At 42.0% G+C, this 19,524-nt stretch overlaps 2 protein-coding genes across 3 annotated transcripts; one reads left to right on the top strand and one right to left on the bottom strand.

Annotated features, from left to right (window-relative positions):
- Positions 1-509: 509 nt before the first annotated feature.
- maco1a (macoilin 1a) lies at positions 510-14,547 on the bottom strand. Its single transcript, XM_084919359.1, has 11 exons — positions 14,430-14,547; positions 12,683-12,824; positions 12,441-12,567; positions 12,155-12,278; positions 11,849-12,027; positions 9,247-9,781; positions 8,849-9,007; positions 5,563-5,745; positions 5,342-5,462; positions 4,913-5,087; positions 510-2,794 (listed from the first exon to the last, which is right to left on the bottom strand). The coding sequence occupies exons 1-11, from the start codon at positions 14,510-14,512 to the stop codon at positions 2,592-2,594; spliced, it is 2,031 nt and encodes a 676-aa protein (XP_084775485.1). The 5' UTR covers positions 14,513-14,547; the 3' UTR covers positions 510-2,591.
- On the top strand, positions 13,884-19,190 carry srfbp1 (serum response factor binding protein 1). 2 transcript variants are annotated; one of them, XM_084919360.1, is made up of 3 exons: positions 13,884-14,047; positions 16,796-17,194; positions 17,297-19,190. In XM_084919360.1, exons 1-3 carry the CDS (start codon positions 14,030-14,032, stop codon positions 18,518-18,520), a joined length of 1,641 nt encoding a protein of 546 aa, XP_084775486.1. In that variant the 5' UTR covers positions 13,884-14,029; the 3' UTR covers positions 18,521-19,190. The 2 variants fall into 2 exon arrangements, with proteins under 2 accessions (XP_084775486.1, XP_084775487.1); XM_084919361.1 differs by lacking the exon at positions 13,884-14,047 and adding an exon at positions 14,692-14,805.
- Positions 19,191-19,524: the final 334 nt, after the last annotated feature.

Below are 19,524 nucleotides of genomic sequence, written 5' to 3'. Positions count from 1 at the left end.
GGAGTACCATGAATAACCTTCGCATTTTCCAAAGCTGTGCAGCAGGGCTGAATTGGAGTCTTTGCCTAATTCTGGGCCTTATGTTTGACCCCCTCTGATCTACCTTATGAGTGAATGAAGCTTATATCAGGTTACGTGGGAGGGGGGGGGGACAAAAAAAAAACAGAGTAGGCATTTACAAATAGCACCTGAAAGCACCATTGAATTATAGGGCATGTGTTTTTTGTCTAAGTTTAGACGATAACAACATGAACAAAACAAATAAACCCAGATTAAAGGTTTGGGAGGTGTCAGCAAGCTCAAGCTACTGCTTTAAATGAGTGTGAATAGAAAACAGCACGTACAAATTACAAGTCTCACAAGTTTCGATATTTTCCTTGAGAATATTGACTGGTACGTTTTTTTGTTTACTCTGCAAATTCTGCAGATCACACTGTCCCCATGTTGTGATAAGTTTTATGTAAAAGGCCTGTGAAAGTCCACACACAGAACATGACGCGTACACAGACTCAACAGCTTTGCGTTGCCACCAGCAAGACTTTCTTTAATAGTGATGACCAAAGTGAAAAGTGTGACACAGCCACCATCACTTTGAGTAAAGAAAACAAAAACATGGTGGAACAATAAAAAGATAAAACAAAGCACTTTTTTAAACCTTCTCTTCCTTCTACACAAACTTGTAAAAGCAACTTGAGAACTGAATTCACAACGCCAGAGCGATCCACAAACAATACTTTTTTTTTTTTTTTACTTTTTTTTTTTCCCCAGGTAGGCAACATGACATCACAACATGGTCAAATGGTTCAGGGGTAACCTTTTCCCAACACGACACATTCACACAATCCTTCCTGGTTAGAAAACACTGGAAACCAACTGATCGTGATGGGAAATATCAAAAAAGTGTCACTCAATTTAAAAAAGAAGGAAAAAAAAGGCTGTCACAAATAAATAAATGTGTGAATAACACAAGCAGTTCGACTGACCATCTGCTTCTGCTGCTTCATCATGATCGGCCCGGAACCTTTTGTAAACACAACACTATCCGAATATGTTCTACTAACAAAAAACAAAACAAAACCGAAAAACAAAACAAAACCATAACAGCACTCTTTTTTTTCCTGCAAACATTATGCTAGCTACATCAATCGAAGTATGGATGGAAACAGAACGGCAACACTTGGCACTTAAGAACCCAAACGAAAGAAAGAAAACATTCCTCAATAAGTCAATGTACATCGCTGTAAACAACAAAATGCCAGCAAGAGGGCAAGACAATCAGTTTGGTTTGGTGTTTGGCATACCAAGACTGTGTCACCGTGAAACGATACGTACCATGTACCAGACTTAGGCTTTCCCTTTAAATTCGCAGCTGGTCAATTAGCTGCGATATGACACGTAATCGATTTAGCTTTTGAATACTGATGAACGCGTGTGAGTGGATGAACAGGATAAAGAGAGAGAAAACAGGTTTGAAGCTTTTAGATCCCAGGATTGCAAAGTATGTATTTTCTGCATTTTTTTGAAAAAGAGAAACTGCAAGGCACTGTGAGATCCCCAAATAAAGGTAACGGGAGGGGCGGGGTGGTTACCTCGACATCATTAAATCCAGCGAATGATATGGCCTTAACCGGTTCTAATTTGGTCCAGAAGGGAGAAGAAGGAGAAGAGAGGTGTCTGCAGCAAACAACTGAATGTTGATGGAACATTTCTTTTTTTCGGCAGTGCCACGTCCAATCAAGGAGTAGTAGTCTACATCTGCTTCATCCACTTACTGATAATCCTGGAGAAACCGCTATTCCAGCATCGAGAGACTAAAAGTGTATCCGAGAAACACAGCAAATGATCATCTGTTCATTATCACTAAATCAGAAGAAATGTACATCGGTGTGACTGAACTGAAATATTACAAAAAACCCGAAACAAACAATCACTGATTTAAGTTAATGCTGATATCAAAACATGAACAGTATTACATTCATGTATCTCTCACAGGGCTTTACTTTACAGGTGAGCTTCGAATTCACATCTGCACTGAAAGCATGCCTTCTGTCATCTACAAACCATCATGGAAAGAAAAAAAAGAAGCTAATTCTTCTTAAACTAAAAGCCTGGCTGTCAGTTTAATCCAGACGACAAAGAGAGAGAGAAAGAAATATATGCCTGTGAGGGAGGTTCACGCTTTACACTAAAAGAAGACTGACACGAAGCGATGCATGATGGCTCTTCAGTACATTTGGCCAAACAATGTTTGTTCCTTTCTCCAACCTTCAAACAGATCGCGCTGTCTGATGGCTAAATCCAAAAAAAACCCAAAAAAACAAAAAACACACCCTCAAAACTAAAAACAACCCAAATAGAACAAACAAGCAAAATTCAACCCCCCCTAAAATAAATAGGACAAAAAACCCAAATAAAAAACACCCAGAGCGAATACCCAGATGTATGGAGGGGCTGTGTGTGTCTGTGTGCGTGTTGAAAGTGCAAAAACTTTCCGGGGCTTTGTAAGCTTGAAAATAATGTAAAATAACCCGAAACCAGAACTGAGATCAAAATAAAGGAAAAGTCCTGTCTGACAAACGTGGATGTCAGAGTCACTTTTTAAGGGGCTGGTAAACTGAGGCGTTGGGGTCCAGGGAGGAGGGACTATTGTCCATGAACTTGGAGGAGTAGTGCGGGGTCACGGGGCTCAGGTTGCTGCCATCTGACGAGTAGGACAGGCTGGGCATCACTGCCATCACCTCTGCTATCTTCTGCTTCAGCTCTGCAATCTCCTGCTCCCTCTGGTGGATCTGACCTGGATGGGATGAGATGAGTGGGAAAAACACAACGTTCATTTCACAGTATTACAAACAGCAGAGGGGCGGACAGACCGAACATCAAACAGCCTTAGGTGTGCTCTCATAGCAAAGCCTCATTTCTGACTTCCTTCTGGGTTAATACAGCCCGAAATATTAAAGGGACGGGATCAACTTTATAAACGTGACCAAAAGAAAAAAAACAAAACTACAATAAAATAAAAGAACAAATCATGAGTTTAGATGAATTTCTCTCATCTTCCTGTTCTCATCTACCTAATAATGAGTGATAAACTCATTAGGTAGGCAGTGATGTTTCACAAGACCAGTTTCCCAGTTATATTAAAGCCACCTTCTTTTTAATTCAGTTTTACTTATATTCCAAGAAAAGCACAACAGTCGCCTCAAGGTGCTTTATATTGTAAGGTAAATATCCTACAATAATACAGACAAAACTTCAACAATCAAATGACCCCCCTATGAGTGAGCATTTGGTGACAGTGGGAAGGAAGAACTACATTTTACCAGGAAGAACCCTGGGGGGTGAGGGGGGGGAAGTCAAAACAAAGACACACTGTACAATTTTTTTGTGTGTTGGTTTTGGTTTTAAACATGAGGGGCAACAAAAATATTAACAGCCCATGGCTTTCATGCAGTTTGCAACATGATTTCAGGGTAATTTTTCAGTGGCTTCCTAACTTATCTACTGTTTTTCAGTAACATTGCTGAAGACCTGCTTTTAGCCTGTAGTAATGTCATTCAAATCTGGAAACCACAGCCACCATAAGGAGAGTAGCTAGTCCCACACTATGCAACCAAGGGCCGTAATAGCTAGCTAAAAATGCCATAATTCACCAAGTCAAAGAATATAAAAGCTAGTAGGAAGAAGAAGATATGGTGTCAAGCACAGGTGGAATTAATAACATATTTTAAAGGTGATTAGTTTCACCTGGGCTTTGCCTTCTTTCATTAAAATCTAACTGCAGTTTACTGAGATTAAGTCAGCACTTGACAACCACACTCTCACGTGAGGTGTAATGAATTACAGCACTGTGTTCAATAAAAACACCATCAACATAATCAATTACTGTTTAAAAAAAGTATTTACACACTTGACCCTCATAGTTTAAAATAATTATCATTCATCTTAGTCATTTTAAACCAGTCTTGGTATGGCATGTTTTAGCTCTCTTCCCACTCTCTATGAGACGTCTTCAGATTAGTTGCGCTTGAAAACAGGAAGTTTTAATAACAGGTGGGTGGGGCCTGTGTCTGAGATGGACCCATCCAAACACACAAATATAGACAGACACATTCACAGCTATGGCAAATGTAGTGTCACCAATTAAACCAGCATTTTGAATTTGGGAGAATATGCAAACTCGACACAGAAAGGCCCAGCTAACCAGTCGATTCACCTTCTTAGTCTGCTTCTCTTCCTGTTAAAAGGGAGTTTTTCCTTCCTTCTGTCTCTAAGTGTTTGCTGATAAGGGGGTTGTCCAATTGTTGGGAATTTCATCATTATTATTTTAGAGTATTTACCTTAAAACATAAAGTGCCTTGAGGCAAAATGTAAAATGTAATTGAAATTCGTTGCTTTGCTGCTTCTGTGTTTACACAAATGAAACAAAGCGAAGACATGATCCTCACTGCAATCACTGAAATAAGATGTGTGAAAGTAATTACTAGATAAAACTAGGAAAAAAGCCACGCTGTGATGCTGAAAGCAAGACCTCAAATGCTTCCTTACACTCGTGTAGCTGGGGATTTATGGTGTTGCTGTAGCGGCTGTCGTTTATCAATTTTGCTCCCAGAGACAGACGGAGGTTTGTCGAGCCATTAGGTTACAAAAGATTATGGAACAAGTTTCGAATTGCTGCGCCCCTAGCACTGCAGTTTCAGCAGCAGAAAGAGCATCTCAACTGCTGAAAAGACACGTCTCATAAAAATATTTCCTCATTTCTAATATCCTCTTCAAGAGCCCTTTAGTCATTGTGTTAGAATTTCATCCTCTCTATTACAGATGACACAGTTCTTGTGAGCAGGCAAGTGCTTCATTCAAAGGGAGAACTAGAAATTCAGGCGCAAATGACTGGATTCCTACAGCAGCAGTTTACCTTGTGCTATCTCCAGCTGCCTCTTGGCATCCCCCAGTGCAGAGAAGAGGTCCAGTTTGATCCTGGTCTCAGCGCTGAGGCTGTTCTCCAGGTGTTGGGTCTTCTCCTGCATGGCGGACAGCGCTGACATCAACACCTCAGTGTCCTTCTCGTTCTCTTTATACTTGCGCAGCTCCTTTGTGAGGCAGGAGTGAGAGAAACAGAAAAGGAAAGTGAGACAACATTATTATGCTATAAAATAACAGTTACTTACACTAAGCATTTAGAACAGGGGAAAAATATGCTGGAGTCTTGCAGGACCCGTTAACTGCATTTATATTCGGAGCAATTAAATAATGTACTTTCCAATCAATTTAAACCTGGTATGCAAACACTGACAAGAACAAAGCGCAGTTATAATAAAGGAAAGGCTCTGCTTCTCAGGCTCACCTGACATTTGCCCTCCAGGTCTCTAATCTGCTCCTCTGCGAGTTTCATATCCATGCTGAGCTTCTTACACTCTGTCTCCAGCTCTCTGATACGACCGCGGAGCGAATCGGTCGACTCCACTCTGTTGGGCAGAGGAGGAAAAAAAAAGCTTTTTAGGAGCTGAAAATCCCCCAAAACAAAACAGCTAAGAGTCAAAAGACAAAAATAGTGAGGGCTTGTACCTGGTTGCAGCTGCAAGAGCTACAGCTCTGGCGGCAGTGGCCTCTTCCATCTTCTTCCTCTTCCTTTCCTCAGCCAGCTGTTTCTCAACCAGAGCCCGAGCCTCTTGCTCAGCCTTTAGTCTCTTTTCCAGCTGGGAGATGGTCTGCTTATCCTTCTGCTTGGCCTGGACAGCACTGTGGAGCCTGAAGGACACAGGAAAAAATAGTCAACAATGAAATCATTGAGAATATTTGGTGTATTTATTTAGATGTCATAGGCCCAGGCTCCTGAAGGCTTCCTTTGATCCACGTTTCCTCTTCATTAACCTCTTTTCACTCTCTATGTATTTTTAAACCACGCTACATTTAATCATTCATTATTATTAATCTCTGGTCATCAGATTGCTGGAATTTTCTCTGTATTACTTTGGTGTCTTTACCTTACAATATAAGACCCTTAAGGCGACTGTTGTTGTGACTTTGTGCTATATAAATTAGTGCTGTCAGCGTTAATATTGTTAAAATGACGTTAACACCATAACCGCATTAACGCGGCAAATCTCCGGCTAAGTCCACACTAATGCGTTTTCGCATCGTTTTCTCTCCGTTTTGGCCTCCCGTCCACACTGAGATGCTGTTTTTGCTGATGGAAAATGCAGCGCTTCGAAAACGCTCTCGAAAACGCATACATTTGAAAACAGTGCTTTCGCATGGCAGTGTGGACAGCGAAAAGGATACTTTCTAAAACGATGACACATTTTAGTCATGTGATGCAGTCATGTGACCAATTAAACAAAGATAGCGGAGGGCATTACACAGCAATTGTTTTGTTTGCTCTCAATTTTGACAGCGCATTAAAGATTAATATCAGTCTGTACATGCTCCAGATAGCTTTTCTTCAAATTCTTTAATTCTCACTCGCTTTTGCAACTTTGTACTTTTGTGTTACTCGCAGCAACAACTCCACCTCATTATTAGTCCATTTAAAAAACTTGGCGCTTTTCATCGACATTTTGCGGTGACGTTTCAACGAGCCGGAAAGTAAATAAACGACAGACAGAAATGAGGCAGGTCGAAGCGTCTTGCGTTTCACACATGCGCAGAACTGGAACATAAGCGTTTTCGCCCGTTTCAATGTGGACATACAACTCCGTGAAACGACTGAAAATGCTCGTGTGGACGCAGAGCGTTTTCAGACGAAAACGCCGTTTTCAAATCTATCCGGGCTAGTGTGGACATAGCCTCCGTTAGCGAGTTAACGCAGATCACCTGTGCGTGGGGCTGCACGCCGTCAACACGTTAGCTCGTTAACGCATTAGCGCCGTGCAGCCCCACGCACGGGGCAATCCGTTCTGAAAAGTATTATATAGTAATGTTAAAAAATGAAAGCACACCTTCTTTAGAATTATAAAGTTGTACATATTACCACATTAAAAAAAATCACCTGGTCCTTGGCAGGTCTTAAATTTGAGGTAAATACAATCTCAGATGAACGACACACGAAGCCAAAATGCAAAAAGCACTTGTGAAAATACACTCCATGACTCTGTGGCTTGCACAACCACCTCCAGCACCAATAACTTAAAGTACTCAGTTTCTGTTGGTTTAAAAGGAGTGTGGCGTTAAACAGGGAGAAGCTCAAACAGCTTGTTTTAACAGTGGATGAACTAAAGAGCTGCACCAATGCCCAGTAGAACATAAACGGGGATTATTTTAAACTGTGACTCATGCAAATTTCTCTACAGTTCCTATGAATAAAAATATAGAACTGGAAACGAGCTGAACAGATGAACCAAACTTGAACATTAGTGCAAAATGATGCATGTTCACTGCTCTGATCTTGGGCCATGAAGTTTAAAATAAATGTGCACTGAGGTTCTAAAGACAAATCTACACTCCTACAGTCGCATTATGGGAACAAATGGCACTAATCTGCCTCTCTTCAGTGGAACACGACTTTAGAAACTTGAATCTGAAAAACTGTGAAGAAAAAAAAACAGACAAAAACAAAAAAAATGCAAATCACACATAGTGTTAGCAGGCAGGCTACAAAAATCCAGCCGCAGTCCAGGCAGATCAGCTCAACTCCAGTGAAAACACTACAAGGCTACTTTTGTGTTTACATTTATCTGACGCTGTGTCACTATGCTATATATAATGTGCTATACTACTAATGAATTTTAATGCTGCTACTGGCACCTTGTGGCAATAGATTCACACTTAAGATTAGATCAGATTAGTGCATCATCAATGACAGTAACTCCTTGGAATAGAAGGATGGAAATTCCCCTTACTTTTGCTTGCACTAATAAATAAATGCAACAGCGTGCAAGCTGTGATCAAGAATAAAATGTGTTTTACTATATCATTGTAAATATCATTAGGACAGATTTCCTTAATATACAATTATCCTTGAGGTTATATCGCTAACCCAAACTGCCTTCCCCAAAATATCTTATCTGCAAACCACTTTACAACCCACCTCCACCCCAGCTTCTCCTTTCATGTTATATCTTTCATTATGGGTGTCAAACATAAGATCTAGGGGCCAAAATTGGGCCTGGCAAAGACTCCCAACCGGCCCACTAGACATGTTTCCAAAATATTAAGGAGGGCATAAATTTTGAACTTCAAACTGTATTTTACATTTTACAGCTTTTCCTAAAGATAAAGACCTCCTCCACAGCCATTTGTATTTACATCAAAGTAACAAATAAACAATGATAACAACAATAATAACAATAACAATAGACGTCCTGTTTTTTTTAATCAATATAGAAATTTCTGTTTGTTTGGGTTTTTTTTTTTTAACAACGGGTTCGAAGCAATAAAAATAAGAAGAAAAAAATAAAACAACTTTCTGTTTCATAATAAGCTACCAGAACAATTTCTGTATTTCTTATCATTTATGTGTAAGAAATAAAAAAAGTTGTGGCAGAATATTTCTTTCACTTGCATTTCTTTTTCTAATACCAAGCTATTGCAGGGATTAGGTGTACTGTTAAATATCTTTATGTTGATAGAGAGGAGTGTTTCACTGGTCTGCCCCGCTCAAATCGGGCTGTTGCTCACAGTTTAAAATGAGTTTGACATTCTTAGATAATCAATATTATATCTGTTGTCTTTCCTGCTTTGTTCTGTGCTAGCAGCTTGCTGCTGCCTCTTCTGGCTTTCCACATATGCATATGGAAGATTGGGGAGGTCCGAAAACAGAGTAATACAGTCAAATATGAATCACTTCAGTTGGAAATACTGATCTTTTCTTTTGACTGTAGTGGTCCTGACTATTAAGTGTACATGCACTCACTTGTTCTGTAGCAGCTCATTGTCCTGGCGCAGCTGGCTCAGTTCGGAGCGCAGGCTACGATCCTGGCTGCTCAGAGAGGAAAGCTGACTCCGCAGCTCCGACTCCAGCTGCCTGTTGGCCTGAAGATCTGCCTTCAGACGCTTCACATCCTGCTCCAGTCTTTGGGAAGGGACACGGCAATTTTAGCAAACACATTTCCTAAAAGAATCAGTTTCAGTGTAGAGTTGTTCTAATATAGTACATAATGCTAGTGTTGTTTTAGCAGCTTCAGTGTTGAAATATGACTAAGCTGGCTATCCAGCAGAGGTAGACAAAAGGAAACGTGGCAAGTAGTGAGTGTCCCTCAAAGTATCCAAGTAAAAAATGGATGTCGGAAAATGATAACGGGGGTGTCTTACCGCACTAGAGCATCTGGCTTTCCCAGCTGGTTATTGGGGATGCAGTTCTCCACCGGATCCTTCTGCCCCTTCCCTGCTCCCTTCTGCTTCTTCTCATTCTTATTAGCTGAGGAACCTGGCGGCACGCTGCCGTTGGCAGAACTGTGATTCCGAGGTGACGAGTTGCTGCCTCCGCCTCCTCCGCTGGCATTTTTGTAGTTCTTCCCCATCCCCCCAATTTCCTCTTTAGAAGAAGTGTGCGTGTTGGTGTCGGCGTGCGTGTTGTCGCCTGCCAGGTCGTTGTTCAGTCTTTTTGCCCCAACGTAGTTCTCAATATATTCCGTCTCCTGTAGTTTGGAGTCCAGTGCGTGTATAATACTGTTGTTATTGATTCCAACTGTGTTCTGTTTTTTGCCCTCTTTTGCAGAAGTGTCCTTCCCTTTTTCCCGGTACTCCAGCTCAGGTAACGGTACTGAAGTGCTTTTCTTTCCAGGAGGTGCTCCGTTTTGGGACACCACTGTGGGCTCTACCTCTGAGATCCCTTTAGCTAAGGCAGCTGGATGAAAGCAATTGAATACAGCATTAGAACACATAGAAAAACACAGTAGATGAATTAAAGCAAATACTAATGCAAACTGGATTCATATTTGGTCATAAACAGAGAATGAGTGATGACCTTGGCAATCCCTGATATATACATATATGTGTGTATAAAAAACAGCCTTGCGGCAGCAGCCGAGTTTCCTGTTTTGTATTAACAGAAAAAAGTGATTTCAGACCTAACCTGTTTAGGGGGGGGACCAAATCTGGTGCATTTCCTGTTTTGTTCAGTTTGTCTCAGCAGGTGTACGCGCTATCAAACGAACTCTAAAAATCTGGGCCGAGCCGCAGAAAAAAAAGCTGGGTCTAGTTCTGCATCTCGGTTTGTATGTGGTTTGAAAGCAAAGCAGAGCATCCAAAGCGTAACGGATCATTTCAAAACATAAACTACCAACTTGTGAATTTCTAAGAAAGCGATGACTAGTAGCCACATCAGCATTTTCTGATGAAAACTGAAAGGTTAAGTTAAACAGGTGTGCACTGAGTCATCTAGTTTACATAACACCATGAGTGAAATGATGCTGTACGTCCCATCCCATGACGAGTTGAGGTCTGCTTGTATCACCTAGTCTAGGAATGTGATCAACCAGCTTCAACTATCACATCCGAATGCCAAATCCTTACCCTGACCGTGACCCAACTCTGATGTTAAAGCTTGACCAACAGGCCTTTAGAAGGAGTGTGAAACATATCTAGGGTTAGCCAAACAGTACTCTCTTCTTATAACTCTTTCATCCCCTTTAACATCAATAACTGCAACTGTTACTGCATTTGTTTATTTCCCACTTCAAGCCCAAAAGGTAACATATCCACAAGCAGGATACCAGCCTTGTTCATATACAGCGATGGCTGATTTGTAGCAGTGTTAAAGTCAGAACATTTGCTTGTTTCTTTATTCTCTTTTTAAAAATTCTTTATTTTTTTTTTTTCCAAGCTGTTTTTATACAAATTCTTAACACGAACAGTCAGCTTATAACGCCAGAGGTGTCAAACATGTGGTCTGGGGGCCAGAATCAGCCAGAACAAACGTCCCTCCCCGTCATTGGCATTTAAACTACACCAAAGTAATTAAGTAAAACATAAACAATTAAATGATTAAAAAAACGTTGCTGTTTTTCCACTATCCACTTTTTGATCACAGTTTCACTGGTCTGATCCAGCCTGCTTAAGATCAAAGTGAGCTGTTTGTGGCCCATGATGTAAAATGACAGTGACTTCACTCTTTCAGCTTACATTGCTTACATGTGAAGTGTTTCTGTCATTTGTAGCTTTAAAGGAAAAAAAAGGAAAATAAACTGGGTTCAATGCTCTGTATGGGATCTGTGCTGTACTCGACGCCTCACTTTCTACATTTGGAATTATTCACTGGACAAAACAAGAAGCAGCACGATGACAAGCGTCAATGCCATCTTCTGCTAAAGATTGAAATCAGTGTCTGAAGCCTGAACTGACATCCTGCACAAGTATGTGTTATAATCAGCTGCAACTTAATGAGCTGTTCATGACAACCGGACAGTTAATGCTGATGCCTGCCGGTGCGTCCAGCTTTGGGAAAATGCTGACTGACGTGCCATTAATCACCACAATGTGACTGGCACGCAATACTTCTGATGGTATATTAGACACTTGTTAGTCCAGATGGCCTCATATCTAGAGCTCTTAGTTCTTAAGTAAAGCTAAGTGCTAGAAGACAACAGTGTGCAGACTTTTTCTAAACTGCATTGGTGAAAGCACGCCTTCAAGTGAAAGCTTCAATAATAATTAGCGATCACGTTTTTCATTAGCCCCATGACACAGTGGCAAACTATCTGTGGTTAAACTGTTTGGATAAAGAAAGAAATGAATGGCTATCCATCCTGTCTGAAACCCGAGTTTCTGACTAGCAGGGATTACGTCCATATATACACATTTTATTATTTGAAACACTTATTTAATATGAGAACATACAATAGTACCAGAATATAGATGAAAGAAATGGTTGAAAAATATTACAGAACCCCTTTAATGTGTTTTTGTGACTTACCCTCTTCTGCCTCCCGCTCTTGTCTCTGCAGCATCTGCTGCTCTGGAGGTAACGCCTGCTGTAGGAGCTGCATGTAGAACTCATTCTCCTTTTGCACTTCCTTCTGTTTCCTCAGTCGCATCTTGTAGCTAACGTAGCTCTTAAAGCCGAAGCCTAGAGTCACCACTGGATAGCCGATACTGGGAGGTAGGGGGGAAACAATCGGTGCTTTGTACAATTATTAGAAAAATTAAGGAAGTCATGATTTTATTTCTTACTACTGAACATTGAAAATTGTTGCAAAAATCACAACAAACTGATGTTCACCAGTGAGCAGCAAAGGGTCGACACAGGTCTACGTGAAAGTTCTTCAGATCTTTGAATCGTATGGCAGCTTCGATGTACACAAACAGGATCCACAGCGATACAGTGGGTAGACAGACTCCTCTCTCTGCATGAAAGGAGGAGACGCGGGGGAAAAAAACATCAAGTCAGCAGAGAAGAAACTTGGCAGCTTTGAATTTCTTGTGCACTGAGTATTTGAGGTGAAAGTGGCCGTTTGGCTGCCAGAAGGGAAAAACAAAGCAAGAAAAAACCCCCAACTTGGACTAACCTGTGTGCCAGACATACTGGACCCATACGTAGGTGCTGGCAGCAAAAAACAGCCATTGGACGGGGATGAAGAGGAGGCATATGATGTCTGATGTAAACGCAACACACACAAAGAAGACGGAGAATGCCTAAAAACGCGTGGGAGAGAAAAGGATGGAGATATTAGATGTTTCATCTTCCAACGTGCATTTATACTGAGTGGAAGGAGCGGTGTGTTCAGGGTCATTACAACTAAGCTCTTACCAGCCCCTGATATCTGAAGGAGTCGTAGACACTTCGAATGAAAAGCCAAAAGGGCCACAGATACTCAAAGCGGAACTCGAGCACAAAGTCAGCCAGCAGGACCAACACCCACACTACCAGGAACTTCAGGTACAGGAACGTGCTGTGGAGAAGAGACAGAGGAAAACACAGGGGAAAAAGGAAGGTGAATGGACAGATGAAAAAAGGAGATAAAGCAGAGCCACTAAAGATGGCTTATTGTGGATTTAGATACAGTTTAATGACAGTCATGTGGGCCTCAGGTTTATGCAACAGTCTAATATGTTTATAGGAACCATGTTTTCAGTGCGACCTGCAGTGCTAGCTCTAGGATTGAAGGCAAAAGTAGGAATAATCCTGCCTCCTGCTGAAAAACTGGTACGTGCATTTGTTACTTCTGGGCTCGACTTCGGTAGTTTGTTATCCGGTTGTCCTAAAAGCTCCCTGAACCATCCTTATCCCTTAGGTATACTGCTATAAGCTCCTGGGGCTGAATGCTTCTCATCTGCACTCCGTGTTTTATACCAAACTATTGCATGGCACAGACATTCGTCTCTCTCTCCCACAGTGTCCCCAGCCAATTTTGGGGGTTAGTGTTCCTAATGGCTGCCCCTTCCTGAGCCTGGCTCTGCCAAAGGTCTCTTTGTCTTAAGAGGGAGTTCTTCCTCCCCATCATCACCAAGTGCTTGCTCATTATCTGAGGATCACCTGGTCCCTGGGGTGTCTAACATTGTAGCAAGGCTGACCAGGCTTCTCAGTTTATGATGGGGCTGCACAGCATTTTGTGTTAACAGAACAGAAGCTCAAATAACACTAAACTGCATTTTTGAGTGAGCATGTGACTTTCAGGTCTACTGCAGAAGACCACAAAAACTTAAAGCATAAAGCTTCCGTTTATGCTTATATTAATTTAATTGATGAAAGAGGTGGGAAAGTTGTACACAAATGGAGCTTATTTATCTTTCACACTATAAAAGCTAAAAATATTTAATTTCACAGAAAAAATTAACATAATAATACCACTAAAAAAAAACAGTGAAGCACAGAGCGCGGACGCATACAGTTATTCCCATCAATAAAAGATCAGAACAATGTTCAAACCATCCAAACACCTTTAGGGGCAAAACAGTATGTACAGAGTTTCATGTCTGGACATGCTAGCTTGCTGCACAGCTGTTCTGGCCTGCCATCTATCAGTCTATAGAAAAGGCCATGCTATTTTGAAATTGCGAGCCATGCTTGAATCTTGTGTGGCTTTTCCGGTCCGGGGACTCGTTTTGTTTGCTGCTAACGGTTTCCACTGACGTGTTTAAATTTAGCCCCCGGTGTATGGCAGACAAAGCACAGGTGAGAACCCGTTCCACTTCAAAACGAGCGCCTCTGACATTGCTGCTGTCATCTCGAGCACGAGCAGGATTTTTCCCCCCACGACTTCACGGTTTTGTTTAGTTTTTGTTTGGGATTTTTTTGTCAAGCGGATTGACCGCTGAACGCAATTTGCATTATTCTTTTACATTTAACCCGAATTTGAATTTAACTGCCTAGCCGTGTAAACGATGCCACACTAGGCCTATAATTATAACAATAAGCGGGCATGTTCATTCAGCTCGAGAACAAAGCGTCAATACGCTTCAATATGAACATGAGCAGAGACTGGCCGCCTTGTCTTGACATATGCAACGAGGCGCCATTGTTATACAATAACGTCCCCCCGGCCCCCTTTTTGTACCTGCTATATATACCCTCGGTGATTCGGTTCCGTTTTAACGGCCGTCGGAGTTTGCTGCAGTCCGCATTGCGCCGCTTCATCATCCCCCTGTTGATTCACTTGTGATATCGGCCTGGTAACTGTGACTGGACACGTCATTCGCTCATTCTAATATTCACACTTCTTCAATTATCCACCATTGTTGTTGTTTTATGCACATGAAACAAAGAAATAAATAAAAACAGTCCGCGGAAGGCCCTCCCCTTTTCACGACACGGCGGCGTTGACTCGCTGACGTCTGACGTCACGCCGCTGTCGGAGGCGTCCGAAACATGGCCGCTCCCAGCTAGCCCAAGCGATTTGCTCAGTTTTCGCTCTTAATTGTCCTTTTTGAACGGTAAGTGTCGCGGTAAAACTTTGCAGCGACGCTCTTTTGGATTTGTTGCCAGGTTTAATCGTGTTTTAAGTAGAGCGAGCTATTTATTGCTATTCTTTTGTGGTGAAACGCGTCCATGCGTGTTCAACCACGTTTGTTTTGGAAGGGTCCGCCGGGTATTTAAGCACATTTTTTTGGATTTCTCGGAAGAACGGTAGTAAGAAAAGTTGTTTCCAATCTCTGTTTAGATAAAAGCTACATAAAAGAGATAATTTCGGTAAAGCAGTATGCGGTGTATTTAATTTAATGTTATTTATTTCTGGTGTGGGGTGGACTTCAGAAACAAACTCCTTCTTTGGGGGACGTCATGCCACTCTGCCACAGAGGAAAGTTGTTTTGATGTATGAGCTAAAATCTTACTGTACTTTCAGTGGTTACTTGGACATAAAAACTGCATCTTGAGCCACGATTGCGGGGCGATCGTGGCTGGGAGTTAATCGGAATCGGAAGGTTGCCGGTTCGAGCCCCGGCTCGGACAGTCTCGGTCGTTGTGTCCTTGGGCAAGACACTTCACCTACCGCCTACTGGTGTTGGCCAGAAGGGCCGATGGCAGCCTCGCTTCTGTCAGTCTGCCCCAGGGCAGCTGTGGCTACAACTGTAGCTGCCTCCACCAGTGTGTGAATGGGTGGATGACTGGGTGCGTAAAGCGCTTTGGGGTCCCTAGGGGGGACTAGTAAAAGCGCTATACAAATACAGGCCATTTACCATCTATCTAATCTGATAAATCAACTTAAAGTGTGTCACCATTGCCCCAAAATAATGTTTTTAACCCCACCCTTCACCTCCTAAACTCCTAAAGTCAGGATTCTTTGAGTGGCATGCCTCTCCTTTAAAGCCACTTATAGGTGAAATGTGTAAAATCCCACCCCTAGCCATCAGTAGATTGTAACTAAGGTGGTCGCTGTAGGACAAACAACTGTGACCAACGCTCACCTGTAGTGAGTGTAAGCTGCCAGTCTGCTATTTACCTCAGTTAGTATCCTAAAAACTTTGTGAAAGGAGTCTGATACGAGTCAGTGAGGCTAACGTCTGACTGATGATGGCGATACAGTGAACTGTTGAGGATATTTTGAACCTTTTGGTCAATAAGCACTGCTGTGTATGCTGCTGTTAGCAGACATTAGCATTAGTGGTTTCAACATTGCTGCACTTACTGAATAAATTCTTATATTACTGAAGATGTCATCAAACTGTTTATCAGAGAGAAAGTGTGATTCCTATGACACTCAAGCCTAACATTAGCTGGTGTAACATTAGGTCATAACCAGCTGTTCTTGTTGTTTAGCTGACCTGTTGTCAGCTGTGAGTAAAATATGGGGGGGGGGGGTGTCAATAACTGATCAATAACTAATTGCAACAATAACTGGAGTAAATGAACATGTTTGTGCATATTTTCATGTCGTAGCGCCCTGACTTTGTTTAGAGGGTTGAGGTGAGGAGGAAGAGGATGACATTTTATCCATATGGTGGTGGCGTTGTCTCTTTCCTTCATTTTCGATTCTTTGGTGAAGGCGACTCCTTCTCACATGATAAAACACAGGAATGATGTTTCATATCATCTGAAGGTGCAGACACTAATTTAAAAAACAAGAGTTTAGCTCAGCCACTGTATTCAACATGACGAGACAACATGGTGACTTCCACAAATAGGCAGCCGGTCCTTTGTGGTTTTAATACATTAATTCTAAGTTTATGAGAATGCATCTGTTTGTTGGAGGATGTAATAATCTAATTGATGTATATTTATGATTACAACATTTTTTTCTATATTAAATAACCTCAAATATCAATGAACTGCACTTTGAATTTTTTATGACGGTTCGCATTCTGGTTACTTAATATGGGGGTAAAAAAAAGATAATTTCGCCCTCACGTGACTTTTTTCTTTTGCACCATTGCTAGTGCTGCACTGCTTGCTCTTATTGCAGTATATGGATTTATTTTTCAACAGATGATGCTGCACAAAATGGAGAAAATGGTGCCGTCCGCTGAGGACGAAGAGAAGGAGATGGAGGGAGAGACAGATGAAGATGAGGAAGAAGAAACAGAAGAGGAAGAAGAAGGAAGTGAGAGGGAAGAAGATGAGGAAAAAAAGGAGCAGGAAAAGAATCCCTTACCTGGTCATGATGAGGAGAAAAAGGAGGCAGATGTGCTGAACCTCAACAACGAGGTGGTGAAGATGAGGAAGGAGGTGAAGAGGGTCAGGGCATTGATCATAAGGAAGCTGACGCGTCAGATTGGCGCGCTGAAGAAGAAGAAGGGGAACGAGACCGAGATGGAGAGGAATCAGAGGAGAGCCGCCAGACTTCTGGAAGAGATCCACGACATGAAGAACCTTGTACCCGATCAGGTGGGCTTGTTGTCCTATCAGCAAATCACTTCTGCAACGACTTCCAAGCCATTTCATTCTTTATCTTTTCATTTTGAAATATTTTTTTCAACTTATCTACAGGTGACCAAGACCGCCTTACAGAAGAATCTCAGCTTTGAGCAGGTTTGCAAGAACCCCAAGTCTACCATATCTGACCGGGCCATCGCTCGCATCGCCACCCACCCTCAATTCAGCAGGAAGATTGAGAACATCAAAGCAGCTGTGAAAGCCTTCAAAGAGGAGCGGACGAAGAGCGGGAAGCGAGGAGGAAAGGAAAAAGTGCAAAATCAAGGGAAGGCAGTGGAAGGAAAGGTGACTCTGCAGTTACAAGAGAAAAAGGAGGGAAAAGAGGAGCTTAGGGAAAACAGCGAGGAGGAACGTCTTAAAGAGAGTGAAGATGGAGCTGTTGCCGAAGTCGGAGAAGAAACGGAGAAAGGTGGAACTTCTAATGTTCACGCACAAAAAAACACAGAGCCTAGGAGTGTTAGAGCAGCACCAGGAAAAACTAGTGACATAAAGGAGATTGTGAAAAATAAACCTCCAGTTAAAAAAGAGAAACCCATTATCCAGGCTGAGGCAGCTGAGGAAGAGAGCGATTTAGAGTCATCCGGTGATGAAGAGAAAGAGTACTTTGATGACAGCACGGAGGAACGGTTCCACAAGCTGTCATCGCAGTCGGAGGAGAGCGATGATGATGACGGCTTCTTTGTAGGAAAAGTGAGCAAATTCAAGAAGAAAAAGAAAAAGCCAAAAGACGAAAGTATGGAGGAGATGGCGGCGGATAAGAGAGCTGAGGCAGGAAAGGACTCTGCTGAGAACGTGAAGTCTTCGGACAAGCTCGAGAATCAACTCGATGAGCTTGAATCTAGGCTGAAATCAAAAGCGACCAAGCTGGAGTCTCTCTTCTGTCCTTCTCTGGCTGGGACCAAGGCAGCTGGGGGTAGAGGTGCTGGCAGAGGGAAAGGTGGAGATAAATTTAGGAAACACAATAAAGATTTCAATAAACAGCCCAAGTTCCAGAAGCCGGAGAAAAGTTCAGGGTCTAAGTACAGCAAGCCCTACCCCGATGGCAAACACCCCGAGTCTGAGGATAAGGGCTTTGCTACCGCTAGCAGAGGAAGGGGACAAGGCAGAGGCGATGTTCTGAGACAAAAAGATCACAGGGGTGGAGGTGTCTTCTCACATCGGGCACCACAGCAGGCACTGCATCCATCCTGGGAGGCCAGTAAGAGAAGGAAGGAGCAGCAAGGACAAATCCTGGCCTTCCAGGGGAAGAAGATCAAGTTTGGTGATAATGATGACTGAAAGTTGTTGGCTGTTTGTGTAAAGTTTAAAGTTCAGGGATGATGTGTTGGAAGGTTTAAACTCTTAAGATGCAACCTGTTCTGTGATAGCTTTGTCAGTGGGCAGCAGTTTAAGCAGCGCATTCATTCTATGGCTGCACTATAGTAACGGGACAAATTTGAATGTAGGACACTGGGAAGCTGTTTTTTGTGTATTTGAACGTGTGCACAGTTCAGGTTTTCTGTCCTTGTAATTCCAGTGATGGTTTTGTGATGATGTTATCCACTTTTTTTTAAGTCCTTCATTATTAGACATGTTTTAATAATACAGTTGTAATCTTGACACAAGCATATTGTGCCATTTTTTGCTGTAAAGTTTTTATCTACAATATTGTGTAAATGTCTTGAGCTACCATTCGTTTCAGTACATTTTCCTTCCAAAGAGACAGACTTGTAGTTTTTTTTATGTAGTTCTGACCAGTAGTTTATTTTTGTACATTAGCTTCTTCTTCACCCATTTTCAGTCCAGTCCTTGTACCTGACCGTTTTATAGAGGAATGTATTTTCTCTCTCGCTCTTTTGTTAAGCTGCTTAACACTGATTTATGACTCATTCAAGCATAAAAAAGACACCTAACTCAGTGTTCTGCCTACACAACTGACATCTGAGTAAAGAACCAATTTTAAATTGTACCTTTATGCAATTTGTTACTTGCAGCCTGTCATAAAAATATATCATTTGTTCCCATTCCCTTCATCAAACCTACAAAAATTGCCAAAGGTAACATTTTTATATAGCGCCAACAAGGTGATTCTCAAAGCGCTATTAGCGGAAAACCTGGCACATCTCAGCGAGTATGGAGTTGCAAATCAAATTGTCATCAGTGTGTAGAGAGGAGGCATGGTATTTTTATGGTGACAATAGTCCCAACCACACTTCCAATGAAGTAAAAGCAAACCTGGATCAAAAAAACCCAAAAAAACCCTCACATGCCAATGTGGGTGGCCACCGGACCAGCTACGGGGA

This window comes from Perissodus microlepis, chromosome 22 (assembly GCF_051167445.1).
Source record: "Perissodus microlepis isolate ML-2025 ecotype Zambia chromosome 22, ASM5116744v1, whole genome shotgun sequence".
Taxonomy (NCBI): Eukaryota; Metazoa; Chordata; class Actinopteri; order Cichliformes; family Cichlidae; genus Perissodus; species Perissodus microlepis.
This window is presented reverse-complemented; position numbering and strand designations above follow the sequence as displayed.

What these genes read in the sequence shown, in the direction of transcription:
- srfbp1 (XM_084919360.1), top strand. An exon ending in AGAACCTTGTACCCGATCAG is followed by an intron (nt 17,195 to 17,296) that starts GTGGGCTTGTTG and finishes ACTTATCTACAG; the next exon opens with GTGACCAAGACCGCCTTACA.
- maco1a (XM_084919359.1), bottom strand. Translation starts at nt 14,512, where the DNA reads ATGATGAAGCGGCGCAATGCGGACTGCAGCAAACTCCGACGGCCGTTA. An exon ending in ACCGAGGGTATATATAGCAG is followed by an intron (nt 12,825 to 14,429) that starts GTACAAAAAGGG and finishes TCTTCTCCACAG; the next exon opens with CACGTTCCTGTACCTGAAGT. An exon ending in CCTTCAGATATCAGGGGCTG is followed by an intron (nt 12,568 to 12,682) that starts GTAAGAGCTTAG and finishes ACGCGTTTTTAG; the next exon opens with GCATTCTCCGTCTTCTTTGT.